The sequence below is a fragment of the Sinohyriopsis cumingii genome, chromosome 4 (assembly GCF_028554795.1).
Source record: "Sinohyriopsis cumingii isolate HCF-2022 chromosome 4, ASM2855479v2, whole genome shotgun sequence".
In the NCBI taxonomy this organism is placed as follows: domain Eukaryota; kingdom Metazoa; phylum Mollusca; class Bivalvia; order Unionida; family Unionidae; genus Sinohyriopsis; species Sinohyriopsis cumingii.
In genome coordinates, this window is record NC_142964.1 from 35,198,981 (window position 1) to 35,222,496 (window position 23,516).

Below are 23,516 nucleotides of genomic sequence, written 5' to 3' on the forward strand. Positions count from 1 at the left end.
GATTATAATCTTTCTGAAAAAAATGACATTATAATCGTTATGGGGACTATCTTTATGATTTAATAGACGACACTATTATAAATATAAATGTTTTGGAAAAAGACAATATATTTAATTTTCCTTTGTTTTCTTCACAGTGTTTAAAATCTGCATAATTTCTTCAGCAATGGTGTTAACTATCAAACATTTGTTTCTTTTTATATGGATTACATCACCATATTTCTTAAGCATGTGAAACAATGTAAATAAAACAGCAATGTGACCTGGAAGAAAAGGAATAAAGCAAAATCTTTTCATAATGATTTTTAAAAAAAAGAAGGGATGTAAAGCAATCAGCAGGCCCATCTTCAGTCTCATGGTAATCACGATGCGGCCCATGAATTGTGAAGTCTTTAATTAACTTAATTTTATTTCACATTTGAGAAATCAGAAAATATACGCATACAAAATACTAATAATTTAAAAGCAATCATAGTAGTTTTTAACATGGTACTTAAATAAAAGCTGGTCACTGCTGTTTGATGTGTGCTAATCTTGCCAATTGTGACAAAATGTTTTGGTATCCAAGTGTTAGGACTAAAAACAAGTTTGTATTTTTTTACCTGCACATAAGTCTTGGGGCATAACAAATAATAAATGCACTTCCTCTCTAAAGACTTACACTCATTATGGCAGTCAACAACTAATTTTATTTCAGCAGATCAGTCATGACATGTTGTGATATTTACAACTTGTGCTGTCCCTCGTTTTCACCTTGATAACTTGCAAACCCGCTGTTAATACAGATCTGGTTTGGATCTATCTTTCTTTTTCTTATAGACAAGGCAATAAATAGTCTCCTATCGACTTCAAATTAAACCAAAATGTCCTCAAAACTGGTAAATGAAAACTTGATATAGTACTTATTTAAATGCTGAGAACTGAGGATGGTAGTTAGAAATCTGGAACTGACATCATGAAATTCACAGATTTTACTAAGAAGGTATCTATTCTGGAAGATATTTTTTACAAAAAATAAAATCTTGACTAATATAAAAACGTCAATCAAAATATTGAGCAATAAAAATGTTGGGAAAATGTCTACTGGTTGCAATATCGTAAGAAATGGATAATAATTACAGAACTCTTATCAAGTGAAATTTGTAATTTTACTTTTTAATTCAGTTTCACAATAATCATCATAAATGTGATATATCCTCTTCTTTGAAAAAAGTGTGAAAGAGTCCATTGACTGCCATGGTGATGCCTGCATGCACTTCCATGACAAATGAAATTGTGAGTATAATTCTCTAGCATCAACAAACATTGCTAGCAATCCCTCCCACCCTTTCACGTGACTGTCAACCAAAATCTATGTATCCCTCACTATCTCACACCCTTATCTTTGCTGTACTAGATCTATATGTACCGTGCTACCTGCAAGTTTATGGGAAGAGGTGTATACAAATTCGTTTCTATGGATACAACAAAGGTGGTGAGTGGATGATGGTTTCCTCTCAAGGTTTCTCTGCTTTTGATACTATTAGGATAATTTTACCAGAAAAAACAACATCCATAACTTTATTTTGGTGAAGTTTCAGTTATAACCTTATTTTGTGTATCCATGGAGATGCCTTCTTCATATAGATACTTGATGACATCTACATGACCTTGTCTTGCTGCCCAATATACTGCACTATCTCCATGCTGCAAGAGAGACAAAAGATAAAATTCATTTTTGTAAGTCATCCACTGGAAGAAAAATTTATTATAAAGATGATCTTTCCTTCAAAAGCTGTGATACTAATGCACAGTAAAACCTGCTTTAACTCATTTGGTCCCAGAGGTTTTTGTCGTTTTTGCCTGAAATGTGTGTAGGAAAGACATTTGGGGGGCTATTTCTGAATACATCATAATACTCGGCTTTCAACAGATTTTCCATGAGACTAATGCCTAGTTGTATTAGAAACATCATTTTCGATTGGTTATTTTGCTTGCGCATGAGCAGAAGGGTAAAAGTTGGAGTTCTTTTTTTTTTTTCTTAACCCTTTACCTCATGCAAGCGTCTTTGGATGCCTTTACTCCATTTGCATGGAAGCGCCTTTTGACGCCTTTACTCCATTCGCATGGAAGCGCCTTTTGACGCCTGCTGTAAACACCTGCTGTAAACATCAGCCACTATGAGCTGGTTTTCTTTGTGCCACCTTCGGGGAAAACCCCCCTAATAGATACTACATTCATTTCTGCAAATGACAATTACGTCAGATCACGTGGTCGCTATGTATGCACTGGTCGATATCTGCTATTTAAAGTAACTGGGTCATAATCTCCACTCTCCAAAATGGCGGTCGCGGATTTTATTCAGTACGTAGGAAGTTTTCAAGATTAGAATAACAACTATGAAAGATTCAATAACTTAGGTAAAGGCTCTGATATTTATGTAGGCAGCAATTAGTTTTTATAAATTATCAAATTCAGATGACTTAGTGATGTAGACGCAGACGAAAACCTTGTAAATTTCGAGTATCAGAAATGGCAGCTACGGTTGGTCACTCGGCTTCACTGACATGACGGTGAACGAGTTCTCTCTCGATTTTGAAGCACATAAAAATTTCTTCCGTGAAAAATAATTACACAGCTATAACAATCGGACTTTACTCTTAAATTTTTCCACATATAATAGATGTGTACCAAAATAGTAAAATGGTTAAATTGCTGTTGAACGTAACATACACTACATTGCTTAACAGTTCACACGCAGGATTTCATTCAGTACTTACGAAGTTTTCACGATTAGAATCACAACTATGAAAGATTCAATAACTTAGGTAAAGGCTCTGATATTTATGTAGGCAGGAATTAGTTTTTATAAATTATCAAATTCAGATGACTTAGTGATGTAGACGCAGATGAAATACATGTAAATTTCGAGTATGGGAAATGGCAGCTACAGTTTGGTCATGCGGCCTCACTGACATGATGGTGAATGAGTTCTCTCTCGATTTTAAAGCACATAAAAAATTCTTCCATGAAAAATAATTACACAGCTATAACAATCGGACTTTACTCTTAAATTTTTCCACATATAATACATGTGTACCAAAAACGTAAAATGGTTAAAACTGCTGTTAAATGTAACATACACTGCATTTCTTAACAGTTCACAGGCAGACCTATGTGTATGCTGTTGACTAGGTAACAGGTGTTCTATTTATAGCGCGCTGCACTTTGTCACTATGCTTTATGAGGTAAAGGGTTAATGGACTCATCATTTTCGTATGGAGATCGCAATTTATTCCAAATGCCCACCTTATCCTAGTTTTTGCAAAGAATCACCTATCTGTGTGCAGTTAAGACCGGTATGCCTTACATCTGAGGCCAAAAGGTCTAAAATCCGGACCCAAAATCGCATTCTGACCTCAAGCGAATTTTGGGTGGAAACAAAAAACGGGTCCAAAAAATGAGGTTTTTCCCTCTGTATTTTGTAGTGCAACTAGAACTTCCAGATTATTTGGTATCATTTTAGAGCTATATCTGTCTGCTTTTTTTTAATACCACCCACGTTGGTGTATCTTAAATGACCTTGATGCTGCAGAGCTCGGAAGTAGGGTACAGCCTCATCATGCCTACAGACGGGATTGGGGCCGAATCGGTTAAAGGACAATTCCATACAGCGGACATGTTGGTCAATGTTATAATATTTACGGGAGTTTATTCCATTAATTACAACTACTGCTGAAACTGTTTTATGGGAATTTACAGAATTAACACATGTCCATAAAGGACAATTTCAGGAATCTCACATAAAATCCTTGTATGAATGTTACTGATAAATGTGAATAAATTTTCAATGACTATTTTTATCGTACACTTTTTATTTCAATGTACTGGACGAAGTTTCAAGACCTTCAGTTTATAATCATGATACATATGTATTTATCACTGTGTTTCTGGCTTCAGTATTCTATTATTACATTAAAAGACAACATTTATATTTAGGTAAATGTATGTTTTCTAAGGATCTTTGTGGAGATTCCTTCATTTGAAGGACATCTTCCTATTAAGGACACAACTGTTCTTCCCCTTGAAATAAACATTTCCTACCACAGTACGAAAAAAACCCAATAAATGCAAAGTATTAGAATCCCATCTTGTAACGAAAAGAATATAACCTTGAATTTATGTGTGTCAATAAGATCTCAAACAAGATTTTTCAACCAACCTAAACTAAGACGATTTGGTTAAAACTTCCATCATTTAAATACATTTACAAACGGTCTGATTTAAATTTTGACAAAAGACCTTCAAAATTATATATTGTTGTATAAACAAGGACTGAATTTTCTGTAAAATCAACTTGTCTTCTTGTAGTTCAAAACACGTCCCCAAACCTCTATTAATACATGGGCTCTTATCGTTTTAAAATATACATGTATATAGGCTCTCATGCCCTGGCCAATTTTCAATGGGGCTTAAATATACATACCTTAGGCTCTCATGCCCTAGCCAATTTTCAATGGGGCTTAAATATACATACCTTAAGCTCTCATGCCCTAGCCAATTTTCAATGGGGCTTAAATATACATACCTTAGGCTCTCATGCCCTAGCCAATTTTCAATGGGGCTTAAATATACATACCTTAGGCTCTCATGCCCTAGCCAATTTTCAATGGGGCTTAAATATACATACCTTAGGCTCTCATGCCCTGGCCAATTTTCAATGGGGCTTAAATATACATACCTTAGGCTCTCATGCCTTTCTTAATGTTCAATGGGGTTTAAATATATATATGCCTTAGGCTCTCATGCCCTTCTCATAATTTTCAATGGGACTTAAATATAAATGCTTTTATATCAGGTATAAAGTTAGGTAATTTATCACTGAAAGGGGAAGGAGTGATCAACACTTAGAGGCACAATTGATCATTTGAGCTGTGCTTGTTTGGATCAATGAACACAATGAATTACTGTGCAATTCATGGGCTAATCCCATCTTTTTCTGAAAAGCTCTTGAGCTTGAAAATTAAACTGAAGATACAAATCTGGAAAGGTTCAACTGCTGAGAGTAACTTTTCTCAGAATAGAAATTACAATAAAAAAACTTTCTGATTGTTTCTGCCATTGAATCTTCTTGATTCTGTACTTAATTTTTATGAGTAAGATGTATTCCAAGTAATGTAGCAGAGTTTGGGGTTTTCTGCATGATTGCGTGATTTTTATTTCATGTTTAGAATGCTTTTACAATAAAATACCTCTCATTAATCAACCCAAAGACTTTTATAAACAATTTTATTTTCAGTTTTTCATCAAATGCACTGAATCTTACTTCTCCAAAATTAGTAAAACAAAAATAAATTTTTAAACAAGACTACCACAAGCTGCAAACAATACACTCATCTCATGACCATTTCTTTTCTAATGACCTTGACCTTTCAGCTAACGACTCAATTAAATAGTATGATAAGGTGCAGATCTAGGTAAAAATTCATAAGCTATCTTTTGGAATTAAAAAGTGACAACCTGGTCAATGACTTATCCCTTGTTGTAACCTTGACCTTGAGACAGGAAGCATGGCTATGGTATGCGACACACTGTCAAATCATGATATATAAATGGTTATAGTTTCATTAAAATATCTTCAATGACTCCAATCTTGTAGTCCAGACAAGGATACAAGAGCTAAATTTTCCCTTGCAATGGCTTACACCTAGAGACAGGGGGCTATGGGATGCAAAACACTGCCTATACATTACATATAACTTGCTAAAATTTCATTACAAAGGTCTTCAGTGGTTTAAAAGTTATATTCTGGACAAATATACAAGCCACAGAACTACTTTCTTCCCCTGCCTGACAGTGACCTTGAGCTGTGGGATATGGCTGTGATATATGAAACAGTTAAGCCATGATATGTACTTAGGGAAAGTTTCATTAAAATATTTTCAGTGGTTGGAGGAAGGGGTACCAGGGCATAATATATCCAACTTAAGATGATTTGTAAAGTCCATATACAACTGATTTTTGTTTATTGATAATGAAGAAAAAGAAAACTCCTAAAGTGTGATGTGAATCTGCTGTAAAATGTACCTTATCCTTGACAGAAATATCAACCCCTTTGGACTGAAGAAATCGTATGACCTCTGTGTGACCTCCACTGGCTGCCATATGAATTGCTGTCTCCCCATGCTGTAAATGGAAACATATTTTGCATCATTCATCTACATTAAATGATGAATCCCCAGACTATTCCATGTTTAGTCTCACAAGCTACAGATATATCAAAACCCATTAGAAATGTATCATATGACACAGATGCTCCTATGGATGCCAGGGCATGGTACATGATGGTGCCATTAAAAGGCAAACATTTAAAAATAAAGGCAAAACATGGTGTATGAGACACATGTTAAAAATAATATATTAGTATACCAAATTTCATACTGTAGCTAGCTCACCAACCTTATTATGCAACAACAATTTGGAGATCCTTTGATATTTTCGTATCATTCATACACTGCGATATAGTGGTGCCAACATACAGCAGATACTCTAGACTTGAAATATTTGAATTAAAATATTTTGATATACATGGGTTTATCAAAAATTTGAATTAAGTTATTTTGATATAATCAAGTTTTTCAAAACTTTGAATTAAAATATTTTGATATGCATGAGTTTTGCAATCCTCATTTACATTTTTAGTATTTACGGAGTTATTTTCTGTCAAATTATGGAGAGTGAACCTTTTCATGGACTTTCCCATCAATGCAAACTGAAGATACTTATAAACAACTATTGAAATAATTTACTGCTAATAACCAAAGATTGAAAGGTGTTTAACAATCTTGATACAGGCAGAAGGATTAGTCTATTGTGATATTTGCCACCAGAATCATTTAAAGGTGAATTTCTTTTGGGGCTGCATGGATACCTTAATCTATCTGATATATGATGACAACATTTCAATGTAAATAAATAAAAACCAATCAACAATGATGTCAAAGATAATTATTATATCTTCATCTGACTGTGAAGTAGCATGTTGATACATTTGTCATTTGTTTTTCAAATTCAAGAATATTTTTATGCATCTAACTTACAAAAATATTGTCATTTTATGATATTTATACAAGTGAGTAACAAGAGCCCTTTGAACAGACTTACACTCAACTGGCCAAACAGAATTTTTGGGAATCCAAGATCAGTCCATTTCTTCTTTTCCCCATACTAAGTGCTGAATTCATCTCTGATATTCTTAAGAAACTCCAACATACCAGATTTGGTAACAAAATTATTTCCTTGTGTTTGAGCTAACTTATTCACAAGATACCTGTACATTCAGTACAAAATTATTTATCACGACCTTTGATCTTGAACCTGACATCATGGATAGAAGATCATCTGACAAATACTGTCACCATATAATCACGTGACAAGTTTGGTTTATATATATTTGGGGGGATAAAACACATAAGTTACTGAAGTAGTATTATTAAAGGTAATTTTCACCTATATCCCAAAACTGGGATAAACAAAAAACAAAAACCCATTCATACTTGTTTGTATTACCATGTTTACAAGCCAGAATGTCTAAAAAAAGGTCAAGAACATTGACCCATGAACTTGTACATTGTAATGTATCTAAATGCAGATTCTGGTCAAACTTCACTTGCATATGCACACATTATTGTGTTCATAAGCTCTGTAACATACAAAATGCATGCCTTCACCCCAAGTTCAATTATTAATGGTTTTGAAAATGCCTTCACAAAAGTGTGGATATGTTGTTGGTCAGATATACCCCATTTCAATTCAGAATCAATTAAATATTGCATGAAGTGTTTAAATAAAAACTCCATGTCAGTGTCATTGCTCATTCAAAAGAAGTGATAAAAAGATTTTTAAGATGGCTGCAGTGCAGTTTGGAGGTCAGATGAACACAATTTTCATTACAACTAGCTACATATTGTACTGGACTGACTTGATACCATAAGAAGTCTTTTAGCAGCCATCTTTAAAAGAGGGAAAGCGATAACAAAATTTTCAAGCTGGCAGCAATGGTGGCCATATTGAATGTCAGATCAGTACTATTTCATTGAAGACCAACTAGACATCATATGAATTCCATTAGTCAAAACACCATGCTGATATGACCATCCATTCAGGATAAGCTAACAAGATATCAACAATGGCCACTGTGGTAGCTATATTTGATGTTTGTGTGCATGTCTGATGGGCACCATTTTCATTTAGGACCAACTAGACGTCTTAAATCAGTCCTTCTGTGAAAAACTCATGTTGATAAGTCCATTTATTCAGAATGAGTAATGATCACTCTGCACTATCAGCACTAATTAAGTGTCTCTGTGTTATCTGGCAATTTCAATCAAATTTTGGATAATATCTTTATGCCAACCAACTTAGAGGTTATGTCTGTATGTGAAGAGTAACAAAATCTCATTACTTTCAAAGGTCAATCTAATATATGTCTTTATTTAAAATTAAACAAAGTAAAATTATTGATTAAAAAAATGTTTTAACATATGTTTTTGCAGAACACAGAAGGCCCCATTCTTACTGGAGCACTTCTGTTGTCAAATCTTTAATTCTGGAGGTGAGTAGTTTTGCATATTGTCAAGCTCTTCAATTTTGTGGGTCATTAAAACTTTCATGTAGCTCAGAATCCTGCCTAAACAGCAGTGATCAGTTTTGAAAAACACTGGAACATATGACCTTTCTAGCAGTGATAACAAGATGGTCTGAAGATGGATGCCATGGTGGCCATACTTGCATATAAGATTGGCACAAGATTTTCAGTTAGGACCAAACGAAACACCAAAGTCTTTTGGTGAAAGTCCCATCATACTATGATCATCTGTTTAGGAGGATAATCAATAACAAGATTTTCAAGGCACAGTGGCCATAGTGGATGTCTGCGGTTCACCATTTGTATTTAGGACCAACTAGATACCATAAGAAGTCTGTAAAAACCATTGTCAATACAACTATTTGTTAAGGAGTACCAATAACAAGCTTTTCAAGATGGCCACAGTGGCTATTAGTATATCAGGTTGGCACCATTTTCTTTTAGGACTTACAAAACACCATAATAAGCATTTTAGTGAAAACAACATATCAATATGACTATCCATTGATAAGGAGTTGCAAGAACAAGATTTTTCAATATGCTGCCATGACATATGGCCACCATGGTGGATGTCTTAGGGGAATTATTTTCATTTAGGGCCAACTAAAGATCATATGAAGTCTTCAGTCAAAATTCCATGTTGATATGAACATGCATTCAAGAGGAGTACTAATAACAAGATTTTCAAGACAGTTACTGCCCTTATAGCAATATAAGATGTCTGAGAGACACCAATTCATTTCTGACAAACTAGATATCACAAGAAGACATTTAGTGAAAAGCCCATGTTGATAGGACCATCCATTCAGGACTAGCAGCAATAACAAGACTTTCAAGATGGCTGGCTTGGTGGCCATATTGGATGTATGTGAGGTACCATTTTCACTCAGGACCAACTAGACTTGAGGGTGAATTTAAAGTTTAATGGCAATGCTCCAAGTTATTTAGGAGGAGTACCAATAGAAAGCTTGTGCTAATGGATGAAGAATGAAATACCATTGTACAAGTTTTTCTGGACTTTAATTATAACAGCTAAAAACCAATTAAAATGTATCTCAGAAATAGCAGAAATCATGCTTATGCCTTCCAGAGGTCATAACTGAATTTTCTGTTGAACTGTTATACCCCATTCCACTTTTGATATCATCATCTTAGCAGCAGTCAGCAAAAAGATTTTCATGGTTAGTATAAAAGGACACCAAAACCTCAGAAACACCAAAGCTATAATTGGAATATTACAAACAAATTATATGAACTCACATGTGTGTGTGTGTGATTTGGAGTTTTAACTTAGCTTTAAAAAAATTCAGTTATATCACTATAATGTCTGGAGTGAGGCAGTTTATAGTGATGTCTAGCACTGGGGCATCATGCTTTACAGTAGACATGCAGCATCATGTCCCACCCAGGCATAGTATCCTGACACAAGGAAGACCAGTCCTAACACTAACCTCTTAATGCTGAGCACCTAGCAAGAATGCTGTTAGCACAACTTTTATAAGTGTTTGGTATGACTTGGCCAGGGTTCAAACCCACAACCTCTTGCATCTGAGGCAGACACTCTAAACACTAGACCACTGGAGTGGACCACTCATATTTGTACTCATAAGATCTATTGCCTACAAAGATCTGGATTCAATGAGATTAGATTTAATTTAGTTTGTGACAGGGCTGGTAAATTTCATTGTCTGTCTTCTGGAGAGGTGAACATTTTGCTGGTGAAGTTAAATCTTATGTCAATAATTACCATGAATTCCACTTATAAAAAATCTTGATTTGGGACCAATATCTTATGGATTCTGGGCAAGCAGAATTTTATACAAGATTTTCAACTCCTGGATAAATATTCACCATAGGGATATTAACCTGGAGGACAAAGATAACTAGATACATCATGCATTCACACAACATCAATGCTCAAGCACAGTTATCTACCTTTGGTGTGATAATTTAATACTTAACAAAACATAATATACACAATTAATTGGTCATGACTCTAAACATAACAATGGTAAAAAAAACTGACCTAAATGCAGAACTTAACAAATCACTAAGGCATGAAACTGAGGTTACAAAGACTTATCCTGTCAGGCTGGAGCTGGCCAAACAGCTAAGATGCATCCAAACACCAATATGCATGACTCTTTAGCCAACAATGCCTGAAAAACTGACTTGATTGTAAAACTTAACTAGGTTATGATGGGCATACAGACAGATGGATCATAGTATGGACAGACATGAAGAAAAACACTCTATGCCCTTTCCATATTTGTGGCAGGACATAAAATGTAACCACTAACCTTATTTGCGAGCTGGAGGTCAATTTTTTCTGCCATGTCTGTGAGTTTCCTCAGTCCCTCAATATTTCCTTCTTCGGAAGCACAGAACAGCGCAGCCATTACAAAATTTTCTGCCTTTTCCTGAAATAAAAAAAGGATAGAGATCATATGAATGGATTTGTGACAAAACACAATGAACATAAAATAAAATATACAACATTCAAATCAGTCTATCAAGTTACAAAAGAATTGGGTTCAATTGTAAGAACCTGTCTTAAATTTTATAGGAGAAAATTTTCCAACAGCAAATAAAATATCATTTTCACATACGGATGCTTGAGACACTAGCACATTTTGTAAATTTGTTAATACAGATAACATTACATGTACGGTCAGGGCTTTCCTAATATCAGCCAGGAGCTGGGTGATTTACCTGGTTACTTTCATTTTACACCTGGATACTTTTTTTAAAAAAACAACAACTATATCCATGTTGTGGGAGGTCCCCCAAACCCACAGCCCACTTTGGCAATTCACTTTAAATCTAATGATAGTACTACCTCATCATATGATACCTCAGTATAAGACAGCCTCTTTATAAGATGGGTATCCATATTTAATTTTAAAAAAATAATACTGTGCATAAAACACCTCTAAATAATTTAACATAAAGTAACCTGACGTACAATGGCCACATCCACTTTTATGGTTCCAATGAACATCAGTGAAGTCAGGGAATACTTTACTTCTCAAAGTAGCTGCAAAATCTGTTCAATGTAACTGGAAAACCATTTCAACTCGCTAATTTATGGTACTTCTTTGCCACTATCAAAACCATAATGTGTAAAGCAACAAAATGACCATAGATGGGTAAGATTAAATATCACAGGATGGCTTGCATCCAATCATAAATTGGTACAACATGCACAAACATCTTTCTTCCCTGTACACAAGAAGAATAATTACAACAAGCTGTGCTACTGACTGCTGCTGCAGTTGATGAAAAATATTGTCACATTTAATTGGTACCAATTTTCTCACAAACACAAAACAAACATGATAGCTATTAAAGAGAATAAATTTCTTGGTCCTTGGAGAATAAATGAATACTATGTGAGGCACAGCATACTAGCCTGGTCTCCAACTCTGCTTGCCAAATTGATGAAATAAAGTGGCAAAAATGATAAGTGACAGTCTGATCTACTGTGAAAACACTTAACAGTCATATGAATCCTATTAACAGCATATTCAAGCAAAAGGGAAGAATTTCTATGCTGAATTTCTTTCATGCACAGTCTATTTGCATCTTCAATGAAATTCATCTTAGGAGAAAAATTACACAACCAAATTATCAAGAATTCAAAACTTATTGTCAGAAATTGCTATCATTCTCTTTATCAATCCCAAGCTTTGGCATTTTTTCCACATATCCTGTGCTCCAATATTGTTTACCATATGTACTCATTTATATGATCAGTCCAACTGCAACTGCACAGACCCATATTTGCCAGTGCATAATGTGCCAGCAGATCTGGGTCTGTGCAGTGTGTTAGGAGTAATACAAAAAGTAACAGCATAAACCTTGGTCTGCAGACATATTATGCTATGACAGATTAGGATCTTTGTTGTTTGTAGTTTTACTTGACTTATAAGTGAGTATATATGGTAATACTCAGTTAATAAGCATACACAAAAGTCGGGTCCAAATGCAAACAACACAGATTCTCACCTGTTCTTGCATAACCAAATAGGCAGCTTACAGTCCATGTTTGTTCTACTGATTAAGCCTAACAAACTGCATAGACCCAAACCAGCCAGTGCATTATATGATGGCAGATCTGGGTCTGTGAAATTGCAGTTGGATCCAGCTTATAAGTAGGCATATATGGTCATCAAATACATCTCAATTGTTTCTGTGTAACAACTGGGGTTTATTCTATGATGAATGAAATTTGACCTTCAAATGACTCTTATCTGAACTTATCATGGAATAACTATGATTTTTATAATGACCTTACCCTTGGAGCTTTCTGCTAAATGAGCAACTGTATAATGTTTCCTGTCCATTTGTGGTGATACAAATTTCAAAGTTTGCACCCCTCACCCCCTGCTGCTAAAGTAATGGGATTATCCATCTCAGAATATCTTTCCTGTTGTATATGCACATGTATCATTTATATCATGCCCCTAAAAACATTGTCTTACCTCTACCATTTTTTTTCACTGAAAATATTTTCTTCCCTCACCTCAGACAACTTTTACATGTTCCACATGAATTTTCAATATCATCCATTAACAATATACCATATAAACAAGAATGCCTCTTCACACAGCACAGGAGTAAGAATTTAAGCAGTCTAGTCTGTTGAGAGGAGTATAATGCTGTCTGTGGTACCTCAAGCCCAAGAAAATGGATACAGATGTATCTTGTATACATATATGCACATTTACTGATATCTAAGTTGACAACAATTGCTTTGTTAGTCACTTTAAAAGTGGCTGATATACAGCTCATAGGCTGTGAGGGATCAAATATCTGGGCCTAGAGTCCACCTTGCTTTAGTGGACACTTGAATATGCTTACCACTTGCACTACCTGCCCCCCCCCCCCCCCCCCGTTCTAATAGGAACTGGATAATAATAGCTTAATCTAATAAAAGGTAGAGACCCAGTGCTTCAGACTAATTGGGACAATTTCCTTTCTGATAATGACATTAATATTTAATTCTGCGCTTATCAACAATTCTAAATATAATCTGTGAAAATAGACACACAGGGTTACAAGGAGTCATAGCAAAGTGGAAATGTGCTTGCTTTGCACCTCTGTGGACCCCAAATTAATTATGACTCCCTGTACTCCCAAGGATTGTGAACATATCCCAGACTAATGGATGCATTTCATATATAAACATAATCTGTGAAAATATGGACACAGGGTTACAAAGAGTTATAGCAAAGTGGAAATGTGCTTGCTTTGCACCTCTGTGGACTCCAAATTAATTATGACTCCCTGTACTCCCAAGGGATTGTGAACATATCCCAGGCTAATGGATGCATTGCATATCTAAACATAATCTGTGAAAATATGGACACAGGGTTACAAAGAGTTATAGCAAAGTGGAAATGTGCTTGCTTTGCACCTCTGTGGACACCAGTTTGATCACAACTTCCTGTACTCCCAAGGGAATGTGAATATATCCAAGGATAATGGATTCAAAGCAAACTCAGTGTGGCAATGTGATTTGCACCTCTTTAGCCATAGTTCTGATTCCTACTTTCTGCATATGCAATTAAATATTGCAAACCTATCATGGTTCAATTCACAAATAATACACTCAATGTGTCAATCTGCTTGTTTTGCATCTCTGTATTTCCAAGTCTGATCACTATGTCTGATAGACACAAAGGAATGTGAACCTATCAAGGGTCAATGGAATTATGGCACGCTCAATGTGGCAATGTGCCGATTTGCATCTTTGCAGCCTCAGGTATGATCCCTCTTTTTTTACATGCATCAAAATTTGAACCTATCCTGTGTCAAAAAGACTCATAGCACACTCACTGTGATAATGTGCTTGATTTTTGTACCTATCCTGTGTCAAAAGACTCATAGCACACTCACTGTGATAATGTGCTTGATTTTTGTACCTATCCTGTGTCAAAAGACTCATAGCATGCTCACAGTGGTAATGTGCTTGATTTTTATACCTATCCTGTGTCAAAAGACTCATAGCACACACTCTGTGGAAATGTGCTTGATTTTTGTACCTATCCTGTGTCAAAAGACTCATAGCACACACCCTGTGGAAATGTGCTTGATTTTTGTACCTATCCTGTGTCAAAAGACTCATAGCACACACCCTGTGGAAATGTGCTTGATTTTTGTACCTATCCTGTGTCAAAAGACTCATAGCACACTCACTGTGATAATGTGCTTGACTTTTGTACCTCTGTGGTCTCTGGTATAATTCTTTCTTCGCATGCTGGCAGGGAATGCAAACTTCTTCCAAAGCTAGTGGACTTGGAGCACATCCATTGTCGCAGCTGTTAGCTTTGCTCCTCTGAGTTTCCAAATGTTATCCCTAATTCCAGTAATATTGGAGATGTAATATTAATGGTAGCCAAAAATGATGACACCTTTAAATGCCACATCTAAATGTAACCAACAATTCATCTACCAAATGGCATTCGATTATTAGGCTTGCAGAGATATGCCGCTTACAAGAAGTGTGAACTGACAGACTAACAGAATAGGTGATTACTATAGCACTGATCCTACATCTCAATGTGAGGTTCTAACACAATAATGCTGAATGGCTTAATTTTAGGTTCTGAATGTATTACCATTACAGTAATAGTAGGGGTTGCTTGACAGGAGCTTAAGCTAACCATGATATCCTGGGGGGGGGGGGGGTTAGGAGTTTGAGATAACCATGATATCCTGGAGTTTGCTTTAAGAGTTTGAGCTAGCCATTATAACTTAGGTAGTGTTTTGGAGTTTAACTAGCCAGGATATTCTAGAGGTCACTCCAGGAGCTTCAGTTAACCATGATATCCTATGGAGTGCTTTAGGAGCTTGAGCTAACCATGATATCCCATGGGGTGCTTTAGGAGCTTGAGCTAACCATGATATCCAATGGAATGCTTTAGGAGGCTGAGCTAACCATGATATCCTATGGGGTGCTTCAGGAATTTGAGCTAACTATGATATCATATGAGGTGCTTCAGGAACTTGAGCTAACTATGATATCATATGAGGTGCTTCAGGAACTTGAGCTAACTATGATATCCCATAAACTGGAGCTAACTACGTGTTGGGCTAACTGTTTGTATTCTGTTTTACTTCTTTTTTACTAACCTGAAGCAGACTTGTGCCACAAACCAGAGCTATTGTGAAAGCAAAGGTAGGTGAAACAAGGCATTCTGGGGGTACAGCTCTTATAAATTATGAAGTGGAATATTTCAGACTCAGTTCCTTGGTCAGAAGGAAAAGATGATTGCTACAGGGCTCCCACAAATAGATGCAGGGCATTATTAACTTTTTCTTTGAAGTCCTGAGCCCAGCCATCTGGCTGGGTAGCTGGATTGGATCTGTGGCCACTGACATTTTATCTATCTTTTTCAAAACAGAAGAATCAATCTGTTACCTTAAAGTGTATCTGGCACGCTGATTATTATAACCTGCATATACATTTTCAACACCGCAACTTTTTTTAAAAAGCAATTATAGAATACAGAAATGAAAATGGACTGATTATCAATGTGTCTAATGGACTGGTTATCAATGTGGCTATCATTTTCTCAACATAAGCATCTGAGTAGAGCTCTCTCCTTAATTGATACTTTGGTATTAAGTCAAGAATGATAATCAGAAAGGAGAAATCTCAGCCGAACAGTCAGAGGAATGGTTAATATCCTTTGGTACTGATAGAATTTTCCCAAAACAACAAACTATACCAAGATTTGGAGTTGTTGCCTGGTTTGAAATATATGGATTTTAGATGTGATGCCTATTTTTTTTTAAACAAAAAAACAAAGATGTATACATGTGGTATTCTTATTGTAACTGGGGATAAAAATACAGTAAAACTTTGATATTTCAAACACTGATGAGTTAATACTTGGCATGAGTGGAATGACTGACTCACTCAGTCCCAGTGCAGTATATGAAACCAAGAAACTTGAATATAAAACTAGGACTGCAGCACTTTGAGTGTGAAAAAGTTCCTAACTTAAAGCATCATCTATATCTCCATAAATTGCTGATTTTCAATAAAGTTTTCTCTTTCTAGATACATGTATTGGGACAAAAATTAATTTCCAGTAATAGATTTAACTAGTGGTATGGTGCTCAATAAAGAAACCAGAAAACACAATTAAGTGAGGGAATGCATGTTACTCACATGTGGTGGGGGGACAATGGAAAGCACAAATTACCATATATACTCACATATAAACCCATTCATATATAAGCCAACCCCCAAACTGAACAGGTATAAACACTAAAAAGTGCATGACCCACGTATAAGCCGACTTACAACTCTGAGGCATCTCAAGATGCACGAGGTAAGTTCTAAATGCATTTAGGCAAACTTGTATTTAAAAAAATTACATGTATATTTAACTCGAGGTTGGCATGCATAATTATTAACAAGAGATGGTATAACTTGTTTGAAAAGTAATTTATTTAATTTTCTGTTTTTTGTAGTTTGCTTTTGATGTAAGCGACTTTACACCATATCTGTCAACTTTCACACTGGGAGGGAACTAAAACCTCCCAATTTTTGGGGTCGCTCCATGCCTACCACCTGATTTCATAATATCTTCTGATTTTTATAGAGAACTCCTGATTATTACATTATGTCTTCGATTTTCATTTCTTCTAAACAAGAAAAGTCCTACATATTCTGTTGTATCACCTGTGAATTATTCTTGTGACGAAATAATTTAGTATAAAGCATTCGCTTCGTCACTAAATAAAATGTTAAGTTTAAACATTATTCACATAAATTATTGATTATTTATACCTCTAAAATAATACAAAACAAAAAAAAACCAGAACAAAATGATAAACCACAACAATAAAATCGTCCACAATTAATTTCAATCCCAAGAATGATCACTACGAATGCTGTTAACTCCATATGATATAGCTCCAATCCCACTAAAGAAACTTATATGAGTGAACACCTGGCATATTTATATCATATATACCAATGCTAAACTGGTATAGTTACCGGTCAAAATTCCCTCTTATCTCAAGCCAATTTCAGGGTTTTAATGATTAAATGGCCTGTACTGTTGTCACAAAATGAAAGACAAATTCACCGACTATCAAAACAGAAGACACTGAAACATCAAGCTTTCCACTGTGTGGAAAGTTATGTTTGTTCAGCTAAAACACAAAACTAAAATTGATTGATGTTGATCTTAGTTAATCTCTATAAGAATTTTAGCCTTTATTATTACCACTCTTCATGAACATGTAAATTATGATGGTTATGTGCTGTGTAAAAATATTACCTCAGTTTGTAGGATTGCTAATATCACTGAGTGCGTGATTCGACGTAAATGAAACAGCTATTAAGAACTAGCTGAAATGTCATCTGGAAGAACGCAATTTGGATGGAACAATGAATAAAGCAAAATCTGCATCTATGTTTGGGAATAAGTAAGAATTTGCACTATGCATGCTTTGCACTGTGTAAGTACTGTACATTATAGTTCAGACCATCTCCCTGGTAAACTCAACCAGCCCCCCGAATTATGAAGTCTGTATTTACCTTTATTTAACTTCATTTTGGAGAAATCAGAAAATATGCACATGCAAAATAATAACAAAATCAATCATAGTACTTTATAACAGTTTAATAATTGTCAGGTCATCGAAAGTTACTTTTTTTTTTACATGCCTATGTCTTAGGACACGGAAAAAATTATTGTTTAGTGTCCCAAGATTTACAGCCATTACAGTAGTCAACAAAAAGACCTAAAAGCTGTCAAGTTTACACACTGGCCCATGGATAAGCCAACCCCCTTCTTCCAGGCCTTACTTTTTCCTAAATTATTCAGCTTATATGCAAGTGTATATGGTAGTAAGGGAATGCGCAAGAAAAGTAAGGGAACACTGTTCCCACAGCACTATGTCCCTGAGTGTGTGAGAGATTTGGATTTTTAACATAGCTTTAAAAACAAATTCAGTCATATCACTAAGATGTCTGCAGTGTGGCAGTTTATAGTGATGTCTAGCACTGGGGCATCATGCCACAGACATGTAGCATGATGTCCCACCCAGTCACATTATCCTGACACCAGGCCGACCAGTCCTAACACTAACCTCTTAATTCTGAGCACCAAGCAAGGCAGTTCTAAGTACCATTTTTAAAGGTCTTTGGTATGACTCAGCCAGGGTTGGAACCCAATACCTCCAGCATCCGAGGTGGATGCTCTAACCACTAGGCCTTCAGAGCAGTCACTAAGCCACTAAATTAACAACATAATTTTAAAATATTTCTGTAAAATGCAATCACCATGTGTATTTGCTTATAAGTCTTGTATAACAGAAAACTGCACAGACCCAACTCTGCCATTGCATAATGCACAGGCAGGTCTCAGTCTGATTACTCCCAACATACTGTACAGACCCTGATTTGCTGGTGCATTATGCAATGGCAGATCTGGATCTGTACAAATTGCAGTTGGATTCATCTGATAAGTGAGTAAGTACAGTTCTTTATTTCCCAACACAATGTCAGTGTATAATGAACACATAATGAAAATATTTTCCAGTGGCTTTATATTTAATCTGCTCTTGAATCTATTACAAATTTGAAATTGCAGGCTTGATTAAATTTTCATACTTTAGCGAATTGATTAGAATCATCTCATGATTAAATAAGGTGAATATTTAGATTTATACACAATCTCTGAAATTCTGAAACAGAGAGAAGGATTTTTCTGTGGATTATCTAGTTATATGTGCAATGTACCTTATACACTTGCTGATAGATCACATCTAAATGCATACTGCATAAATCAAGATTTGCCAATGTACAATGTACCAGCAGATGTGGGTCCATGCAGCTTTTTAGGAGTAATCTGCAGATCAAACAACATAGACACTAATCTGGTGTATTATGCAATGGCAGATCAGGGTCTATGTTGCTTGCGGTTGGAACTGACTTATAATCTATGATCTCTGTGTTCAAGCAGAAATCTTAAGCAGCGATGTAGGTTGCATCAGTACATGTAATATTATCATGCCAGGGTTCCATTATTCCCTTTTATGTGGCATGTTCTAAGGGGTACAACAACTGTATGGTATGTTCTAAGGAGTAAAACAGCTGCCAGGGTTCTAAGGGGTGCAACAACTGCCAGGATCCCTTTATTCCCTGTCTATATAGTATGCTTTAAGGAGTGAAGCAATTGCCAGGGTCCCATTACTCTCTGTCTATATGTCAAGTTTAATGAGAACAGCAATACATATTGGGAATTTCTGTACTTCATTGTAAATACAACAGATGGTATCTCCACCCCATATTGCAACAAACATAAAAAAACATAACGAAAACCAAATATGAAGTTTTCAACTTGCATGTGGATGAAGACGCTGAAGAAGCAAGGTGGATGTTGTTTTTTTAACAAGTGCCTTAATTTCAACATAAAAATTGTAGATTCAATTCCTCTCAGAAATTATTAACAATAGTTTCAACTGAAGAATGGGAAAAAATAAATAAAATTTCAAGATATTAAGGAAGGGGTGGAGGAGGTGGCTTGAGGTTTAACGGTACTGAACAACATGTAAGTTATTTAGTGCCAAGGCAACTGGAATAAAGTGCACTGTCCAGATACACACCACTGTAGCTGACCAAAGCTGAACTGATGGTAGAATTCGAACCTGAATCCTTTCAGTCATGAATCCAGCATGCCACCCTCTGAACAACTGTGACTCCTGAGGAGGTGTAATTCTAGTCATTATAATTTGAAGATCTACATAAATATTGCAGTTTTCATTGCTCCCATGAAAAAGGGTGTGGTTAAAATTAGGTGAAATAAGAGGCAGATCCAGCCATCAATATGTCATGCAAATATTTGGCCATGTTTACCCTATCAGTTACCTAATTATTTAGCTGATAAAACATTCCTATGCAGCCACAGATCAATCAATTAGCATCTGCTATCTCTTCATTTAGCTTTTATTTTCTGAATTAAAAAAATTGGTTTATCCATAAAACATTTCTTTTTAAGGAACTTCATCAAAATAACTATCATGATAAAAAGCCAGCAATGTTTTATGCAATTTATGTCTGCAAAGGAATTTCTTTAGAATTACTATAATGTGTAGGCCACTGGTAAAAAAGCCATGAATATTTCATGCAATTTATGTCTGTAAAAGAGAATGAATATTCCTGGTGGGGCATTTCTTGGAGTTAAAATTTGCAATACCATCTGCAAGAATGCAAACAACAAGCATTAGGTCTCAGAAAAGCTTGAAGATTATTTTGCACCATACACCATGTCATGCATAAATTGCAGGTGCCTTGAAGCAATTTGCTGTTATCTCTTTCATTTTTGAGATTTTGTTGGATCCAATTTTCATTTGATAACATGTTGAAACCCTTGGGGACAAAAAAACATGATTTCTTTATGCAGCTTCACATGAGAAAAATATGTCAACATTTATACTAAACATAAATAATCCACACAATATATGCTACATCACAGGACCATACAATTTTGGAAAGTGGGTATGTTTCTTTTGCTCATAAATTGCTGCCAAAGAAAACAGTATTAGGTTAGCATCTTTCATTGTAGTATCAAATAAGCGTTCTATTTACCTTAGTTTACTTTATTGTAACATACAGGAATTGGGTTGGGGTGGCAAATTCAACACAATTAGGTTTGTGTTTGTAAATTTTGGGACACATGATCTAAGTAACATAAAGTTTGACCATATGTTATCGGACAGGACAACAAAAATCTTTTATTTTACTGTGTCCCAAGAAAAACAGTAAATACAGTAGTAGCATAATTCTATGTATAATGTACTTTGTAGATGCTAGATTATTAAACCAACTGAATATAAATGATGAATCTGGTAATTGTTTTTATTTTTAAAAAATTAGTCTGGTAATCTTCCCATGCACAGTATCAAGCAGCATGAATGAAAATCACATAAAAAATGTTATTTGTATTAAAATGTATTGAAACATTTGGGGAGAGAACTGAGGATCCTATAAGGATGCAAATTTCTGTCAATCTATGAAGAACACAATAATTTGGGCAAGAGAACAATTAATTAGATTTATGGGGACAGGTGCTTGTTAAGTCACTATACTGCAATTATTTCTAATGTCTGTGTCGGGAGAGGAAGTCATTCTTAACTAAGCCTTCATTTATTTTGCTTAAGTCACACTAGAAAGGGAAGGTTCACTTCGATTTATATTGGAACTGTCAGAAGCTGAGTTTTTCAGATCTGTTGCTTGGAAATCTAGAAGTTGGTCTGACTGCAATTTGGTGCCTAGTTATAAAAGGCAGTAAATATATTTAATCCTGATTGGTTATGCTAAATAATTGGCATGGTTCCCACACAAAATTTCTTGGGGTTAAATTGCCCTCATCAAAAAAATCTAGTCATTCTGCATTTTTCCTGCAAGAGTGAAAATATAGGAGACTCCAAGACTGAATTTGGAAGAAATTCTCTTATAAAACATTTGTCAAAGGGACTGGATGTCTGGAAAGTCAATGGACACAATTCTGGGGGTAGAAGTGAACAAAGCTTGAAAGCACAAGGGGAAATAGCTCCACTGACATATCCACTGAAGTATTTACTGATGTATCCATGTACCTACTTATCCAAGTATATATGTACTTACATATCCACCTATCCACACAAAGATTGAGGGCAGAAAAGAGGCGAGACATTAGGGTGGTTGGAGAAGGGGAAAAAGCAAAAGGACCTAGAGGAACCACCATAGTGAAGTTGGAGTGGACTGGAATAAGCAGGTTATGAAGTTGTACAATGCAATGACAGATTGTTCACTTGATTCTATGATGAACCAATTCTATCATTTAGAAGAGATCAGCTATTTTATATAAATATATTTGTGTTTGAAATTTGGTGAAAATTTTATTTAAAAAAGAAGTGTATCTTCCTAGTGTAATATATCATCATAGTTGTTTATGTAATTGATTAAACTGTTTTTTTTTCTTCCATGTACGGGGGCTTGTATCATTTTGTTCTATCTCTGCTCAGATCTCTATTTATTCCGTCTTTAAGTTTCACACTTTATGTTAATATTTACTCAATCCGGGCAATAACACTGAGAGCGATCATCTCCTAGATAATGAGAACTGAATAGAGCAGACACCTTGTAAGAAGGTACAATCCACCTCACAACACCACCAATAGTAGCACTGCTACAGATCCATATACATGTAATTATTCAAATCACAACACTGACCATACACTGACCATTCATGAAGATGAAGCATATAGTTTTTATTTATTATAGCTATTCAAAACTATCAACCTTTTTGACCTCATTGGTGTCCTGCATTTGTTTTAATGAATTTTCATATTAGGTACACTGTTGTGGCTTCAAATGTATGTAAACTGTCCCTTGCACCCCAAGCTTTACCAAGGTGGGTGTATGGAAAAGATCTGATGGTTTAGATAAAAATGGCTGCTTAATTACATCAGCAATTTTTTCCCCTCCTTCTTCTGTCTAAGCAGCAATGATCTATTTTTCCCCTCCTTCTTCTGTCTAAGCAGCAATGACCTATTTTTCCCCTCCTTCTTCTGTCTAAGCAGCAATGACCTATTTTTCCCCCTCCTTCTTCTGTCTAAGCAGCAATGACCTAACTACTTTGCCTTAGTTAACTTTCATGAATTAGAGGTAATACAACAGCAGACATCCTACAGACATTAGAGCACAGCCAGACTGGGCATGCTGCCTTATTATTACTGATTCCACTTGTCAATTGAATCAAATTCTCCACTCAGTGGGTTCTATTGCTCTACAATTATGTCAGGTTTGGCAAAGATTCATTAAAAGAAAGTTCCTGTTTATTACGCTTAGAGAATGAACCATTCAAAACAAGCTCAAAAA

At 35.4% G+C, this 23,516-nt stretch overlaps 1 protein-coding gene across 1 annotated transcript in view; it reads right to left on the reverse strand.

Annotated features, from left to right (window-relative positions):
- LOC149800923 (death-associated protein kinase 1-like) overlaps positions 1–23,516 on the reverse strand; it is a 275,082-nt gene that overhangs the window by 55,484 nt on the left and 196,082 nt on the right. The window contains exons 10-12 of the mRNA XM_089954984.1: positions 10,927–11,046; positions 6,067–6,165; positions 1,588–1,686 (exon numbers count right to left, since the gene is read on the reverse strand). Coding sequence (XP_089811110.1) covers positions 1,588–1,686; positions 6,067–6,165; positions 10,927–11,046 — 318 coding nt within the window. The remainder of the gene's footprint in view (positions 1–1,587; positions 1,687–6,066; positions 6,166–10,926; positions 11,047–23,516) is intronic.